General features: G+C 35.9%; 1 protein-coding gene across 2 annotated transcripts in view; it reads left to right on the forward strand.

Annotated features, from left to right (window-relative positions):
• Positions 1-3,928, forward strand: part of LOC101679153 (programmed cell death 6 interacting protein) — an 87,515-nt gene extending 83,587 nt beyond the window's left edge. For both annotated transcript variants that reach the window (XM_004774199.3, XM_004774200.3), the window contains exon 18: positions 325-3,928. In XM_004774199.3, coding sequence (XP_004774256.1) covers positions 325-499 — 175 coding nt within the window. In that variant the 3' untranslated portion in view covers positions 500-3,928. The remainder of the gene's footprint in view (positions 1-324) is intronic.
• The last annotated feature ends 2,734 nt before the right edge of the window (positions 3,929-6,662 follow it).

The raw sequence follows: 6,662 nt of genomic DNA on the forward strand, positions 1-6,662 counted from the left end.
TCCTTAGGTTGGTACATTAAAATTAAGGGTTTTAATTTTTATTGTTTGTTAATAGTTTAATATTTAGTCTTATTTCCATTACAGTATTATTTTCTGGATAGTGTTAAATACTCGATATTCTTTTATCTCAAGTATTAACAAATAGGAACACTTTTTTTCTAATAAGTACCTTGAAATAGCTGTTTTTATCTCCCTAGTTTTCTCTGCTAGACTGAGAAAGAGAAGAATGACTTTCTTGAAAAAAACTTGGTTTTAGAATAATTGTTACATTTCATTTTCCAGTATTTGATTTACCAATCCCTTTGTTTGTTTTCTTTTCATCAGGTATTGCCAAATGCCCATGCCCATGGGCTACAATCCTTATGCATACGGCCAGTATAATATGCCATATCCGCCAGTGTATCACCAGAGCCCTGGACAGGCTCCATACCCAGGACCCCAGCAGCCTTCATACCCCTTCCCTCAGCCCCCACAGCAGTCTTACTATCCACAGCAGTAATATGTCAGCTCAGAAGCTCAGCTGGTTCAGTTCAAAGGGAAAGAAGTACCAACCCTGCAATAAGTGTACTAAACTCTATGTTCTGGTTAATATAATGTACTCTGTTATACTGAACACAGTGTATAATTTCTGTCTGTGGCTGAAAGCTAAAAACTGTGCCCCAGTTCCACATTTGATTGCACACTGAGAGATGCTGCTGTTGCAGTATAAACACTATAATAGGTATAATAGGATTTGAAATGAATTACATTTCAGCGCATAAAAGTTGAAAATGAGAAATTAAACCCACAAGTGAAACGTTTGAAATTATTATACTTATGTCTACGTAAGACGTGGTTGGGACATCAGATACTTACAATGATGGTTTAAGTACTGATATTCAAGAAAACTAAGTTTTCTTTCTCTTTTGGTTTATCAGTTTGGTTTAATTTCCATTATACTATTTTGCATAATCAAAGCGTTGTAAATCTTATAATTTAAAAATAAATTACTTAAGAACAGTTGTCATTGTTATGTTTTGTCATTGATTCTCATTACTGTCTAATTTCTTTCTGGTATTAGTCTCTCATTTTATATGTACATAAGTTAAACAGATAACTGTGTTTAAGTGCATGATTAGTGCAAGTTAATATTTCAGTTTTATAGGAAAACCAAAAGAATGGTACCATAATTTATCTTTCATTGCTGATTAGTAAATTAATTTTGACATTTATTTTGAAAAGTCCTATAATGTGGAAGAAACACAATTGCTACCAAAGATTATTCAAATAAATATACAAATAAATATGTATATTTAAAGTTTTATTATCCTCTCCAAGAAATTGAAACAAATTCTGATAATTTTTTCCCTTTTTTTCATAACCTATTTAAAATATATACATATCATTGACAGTACTGTCTAATGTAATGTAATTGTTTAAAGAAAATTTGCTGTACCCTTCTATTCCTTTTTTCCACCTTACTCTCTTAACCTAGGAACATTTAATGCACAGTGTATCTGAGTCAATCTAAACCCTTTCATTTTATGCTCCTAAAATATTAGACTATTTTATAATTCAGGGAGCGTACAAAACAATTGTTGGGAGCATATGCCAATTCTGGAATAGGCTGTATATTTAATATTAAGCTCTGCTGTTAGGATAATTAATCACTGTATAAACCTCAGTAAAAATAGTGAGACATGCATCATGGAGTGAGTAAAAGAGAAATGTATGAGTTGTCTAATAGTGGGATTTGTTTTGTGTGAGGTTCATTTCTGAACACATCAGGCATATGAGCAGATTTCCAATGAATCTGTTTATGTTTATTTTCTAAGTTTTGATGCTCACCTTTTCTTGCATTATTGTTACATTTAAATAATACTGTCATTTGGTCCACTGTTCTTTTCATTGACATTTTGGTTTTATATTTTAAATGTTGGACTGGAGGTGTGATTGTAAAAGGGAGTGCATTGGTTAAAAATTATATGTACATTTAAAAAAATCTTACTTTGCTGTTGTACGTAGAAAACATGAAGGCATGTTACAAATGACCTTTCCATGGAATATTGAAATTGGTTTAAAGTCCAATAGTTAAAACCTTGGCAAAAGTAGTTTTTTACATATCATAGCTAAATTTTATTAATGTGGAATCATCAAACTATGACATAGGCTTTTTTGACACTTATGTAAAAGGCATTAAAGTTCTACATTCTTATTATTCTTATTATTCATGGTATCCTATACTAACAGGAGATACTCAGAGTTAGGGGTATTCCAAATTGCTAGTTTATTCTTACTAATGCAGAAAAAAACAAAAAACAAATTTGCCTGAATATTCTCTTGGGGAAAGAAGGCACTAAGAAGAGTAAGAGCATCAGAGGGGCAAAAGAGGTTATAAGGCCACTTAGCCCATTCTATGTGCTAAGCTAGGCCTGCTCCTAGAGATCCATGGGAAAATTATTCAGAAACTGTTAGAAAGGAGGCTCCAAAGCCCCAAGTGGCAGCCTCTTCCATCATCCTGACTCGCTCAAAGACTTTTTTACACAGTAATGCAGACCCACTCTCTGGTCAGCTCACTCATCTTTAGGTAACTGTGGATGCGTTGTTTTGGTCACCTTTGTCTGGGTACAGATGATCAGATTTCTGCAGCCCGTCCTTGCTGGGGCTGTCCTCATAGCGTTTCTAGTTTCATTAGGGTAGCTCATGGTAAGAAGTTTCTGTTAGTCTGTTTTGCATTCTAACAAACAAGGAAGCCCCCACTGGGATTATGTTTGTTATCAAACTTTTTTGTCCTTTGTTTAACTTCTTATATTCCACAGAATACCCTAAAAAGGTGTTATGGACAATGGTATTTATCTCGAGGTAGGAAGGTGTCAACTCTGGTTTAGGTATTTTGTTACCTATGTTTATAATTAGACTTTTTGATAATTTTCCTAAACTAAAGAAACCATTCCCAGACCTTAATTTAAGATTGGGTTTGGAATACTGTTTTTAAAAGGACTGCAGGTAATGAAGCTCTGCATGGAGGAGCTAGTCAGAAGTGGGGGAAAAGCCTCACTTCTCCTATTTCTTGTTCCTAGTTGGAGACAAATAGCTTGACTTCTCAGTCTGGTGTAAAGTATTGGTTTGCTCCCATGTCCTTTGATTTTTATTCTCAGTTGAGAAGAACAGTTATATGTCACTGCAAACCAGTCAGTCTTTATGAGACATTCTTGTACCCATAACCCTGGTTTCTTTGCAGTTTATAATCCCTCCTTCCACAAATGTAAGTAGTTAACAGAAAAAAAGAACAAGATTTCACAGAACCTTCTGTCCCTGACACTCTATCCCAGTCAGCAGCCTTTCTAGTTAAAACAGATTTTAAAAATGTTTCCATTAGAGCTTTACAAAGTTTGCAAAAGTGCTTTATACACATTTTCTAATTTCATAAACATGATAAAATGTAGTTTGTTCAGTAGGTTGCAGTTTGCTAATGGGGATTTTTTTTTTTCTTTTAATGATTGGTATATCTTGAAGAATCTTGCTACAACCTAGTGGCATCTCTCTCATTCTCTCTTTGTAAACACTTCTGCAATTATTAGTTGATTCACACTTCAGAACAGGATGCAAAGTAGGGAAAAACTGCTATAGTGTTAAAATTACTAGTATAAAAATAGATTGTAGAACTAAATGGCTGATTATAAGATTTACCTGGAAGAGCTAAGAGGGAAAAATTATATTTTTAAAGAAAAAGAGAATATTCAGGCTTTATTTCTGGTATGAAGTTTATATTTTTTAAAAAAAATCCTATATTATCACACCAGAGATTTTAGATTCTTTTCTAGTTAAAAACACTGCTGGTAGTTGGATTATATTTTTATTGTATTCATTTCTCTTAGGGGGAAAATTGTAAAGCAACATAAAGGTTCCAGATGAATGTATCCTAGAAATAAAAGTTGAAAGATTCTTACTTCCTTGGAGTATGAATTCTTATTTGAAGTGTTTATCCTTCAGCTTTATAGTTTCTGCAGTTTGACAGATGGTGGTTTGGGAAATAAAAAAATACCCACTCTGACTAAATGCGTGAGACTGTGTTTAAGTGTTTTCTTACAGTGGTCAGCCCCATACTTGATCCATGGATGGACTATGTTTTTCATTAGTTGTGATTTGCCCCAGTTCTTTTTTTTTTTTTTCAAACAAGCAAAACCTATTGTAATTTTATATGTGTGTGTGTGTGTGTGTGTGTGTGTGTTTAAATTAACATATAACGTATTATTTGTTTCAGGGGTGCAGGTCTATGAGGAATCTTTTCAGGTGTCATTTCTTGGGTTAATTTTTGAAAATGTATGGCATATTATTCAGTTGGTTAGGAAAGGGGTGGTGGTGAATTGTGTTCATGTTTTATTCTTAAATATATTGAAATGTGTTCGTCTTTTAAAACATTTTGTTTCTACTTCTTCCATGTTTTAAGGTCAGATGCAACTCTTTTATTATATAGGTCACAATGCACAATTTATCTGAAAATGTGTTGATGCTGTATGTCTTCCAAATTTGTTGAACAAGCTGGCTCCAGGAATGAATCAATAGTCTGAATCCCTATTATATAAATTTTAAATACATCAACTGGACATAGTTAAATCTGACTTCTGTTTTTAGTTATCTGGCATCTGTGTTGGAGAGTACAGAGTTCACACTAGGGGCTTGGACACATTGATGTCTGCAGTGAGAGGCCAGTGCCTGGTGCTTGGGTTGTGCTGCAGTCTAAAGGGAAAGGAGCAGTTTCGTGTGCTGGGGTGGCTTCAGCATTTATTTCAGCACGGCGCAGGGGGCTGGCTTAGGAACTGCAGGGAGCAGGGGCTGGCTTAGGAACTGCAGGGAGCAGGCTTCAGCTTTCCCAGAGCCTGTGCACCAGAGAGCCTCAGGCTACTGCCAATCAGTGTCCCCATTGGCTGCCAGGCTCCCCTGTGTAGATAATCAGTCCAGGCACATCCTGAGTGTCTGCCTTAGCATCCCGCCTACAAGGGACCCTGGCTTCTGTCAGTTCTGTGGCTCCTGATCCTCTTCCCTTCGCGTTTAAAAGTTGCTTCGTCCTCCTTTTCAACTAATGAACACTCAAGTGGTACAGGTGAACAGGCTCACGTCCGTTACCATTTAATTTACTTTTCAGTTTTACTGTATTTTTAACTCTCTTTATGTATTTTGAAGTCATGTGATTCATATTCATGTTAATTATGTCTGTTGTGAACATGAAATGACTGTTCTTTTCCACCTTGTAATATCTTTTGTTACTAAAATTGCCACCATTGTGTTCTTTTTGGATGCATTAGCAAAATTTCTAAATTGTGTGTGCTTGCCTTAGTTACAGGTGTTTAGATATAGTTACTGGATCCAGTCAGATTTTTTTTTTTTTTTTTTGGTGGATAATTGATTAGGAAAGTTTCACTTGCAACTTTGTTAAAATTGTAATTATATGATCTTTTGATCATTTTGTTTGGTATATTTTGTCTTCTCTGTTTCCTTTTCTTGTCTTTAATTGGTTGGATTATGTTTTCTCTCTTCTAGTTATTTGGAACATTAAGACTTTTCTGGGCGCCTGGGTGGCTCAATGGGTTAAGCCATTGCCTTTGGCTCAGGTCATGATCTCAGGGTCCTGGGATCGAGTCCCGCATCGGGCTCTTTGCTCAGCAGGGAGCCTGCTTCCCTCTCTCTCTCTCTCTCTCTGCCTGCCTCTCTGCCTACTTGTGATCTCTCTCTGTCAAATAAATAAATAAAATCTTTAAAAAAAAAAAAAAAGACTTTTCTTACCACACCACCCCCAGCCAAGTCTTGTCTTTTAAAATTTTTTATAAACAGGATTTAGATTGCTATTGTTAATGCACTATTATTTTTACAGTAGGCATCCTCTCTGGATTTTAATGATTGGGCTTTGCGTTTTGTTTGTGTTTCTCTTCAGTTTTATATTACTCAGTTTACAAAATACATTAACACGGCAGAGCTGGCTCCTCCTTTTTTCATCTTGGGGTGGCCTTTGACCATTTAGGATGTTTGATCTTGTGGATGTTCAGATCCCCTAGTGCTTCCAGTCTTGTGGCTTTTCTGTTATCAGTAAGCACCTGATCCCAGACAAGGGACCCCTGTGAAGGGCCAATGCCTTCTCTTTCTACCAGAACCTAGGAGAAGGGATAAAGAAGAACACCCTTCAGCCTTCACCACCCAGCACAATAGACTGGGCTGCATCACATGTTCTTTTAAAATTTAGTGTACTTTTGGAGGAAGTATATACACGTGGTGTAAATTACAAGAGGTAAGAAAAGGCATGTGATAAAACAATGTGTCATCCAGTTTCCTTCCTTGGAGACAGTGTCTGCTACCAGCATGCACAGAGTTTAAATTGTCTTTAGGTTTATCAACTCCCAGCAGCAGATGTGATGTGACCTTCTGTGGAAGGGAGGCAGTGAACTGTGACAGTTGTATCTAAAACCAAAATCTGCCTTGGCTTCCTTTCTTTCATAAAGACCAAAGACTGCCTTTTTAGCTGGAAACTTCACGACTTTGTTTGAAGGGCAGATACACCTGGCATTATTTGCACTAATGACGTCTTGAACAATCACTAATCTCTAATCCCATTGTTTTATGAGTTTTCATAATTACCCAGAGTAGATCTCACAATTTTTGACAGTATTTGTATTTCAGACTCCTAACTT

This window comes from Mustela putorius, unplaced genomic scaffold, assembly GCF_011764305.1.
Source record: "Mustela putorius furo isolate JIRA1106 unplaced genomic scaffold, ASM1176430v1.1 tig00003834_pilon_pilon_pilon, whole genome shotgun sequence".
NCBI lineage: Eukaryota > Metazoa > Chordata > Mammalia > Carnivora > Mustelidae > Mustela > Mustela putorius.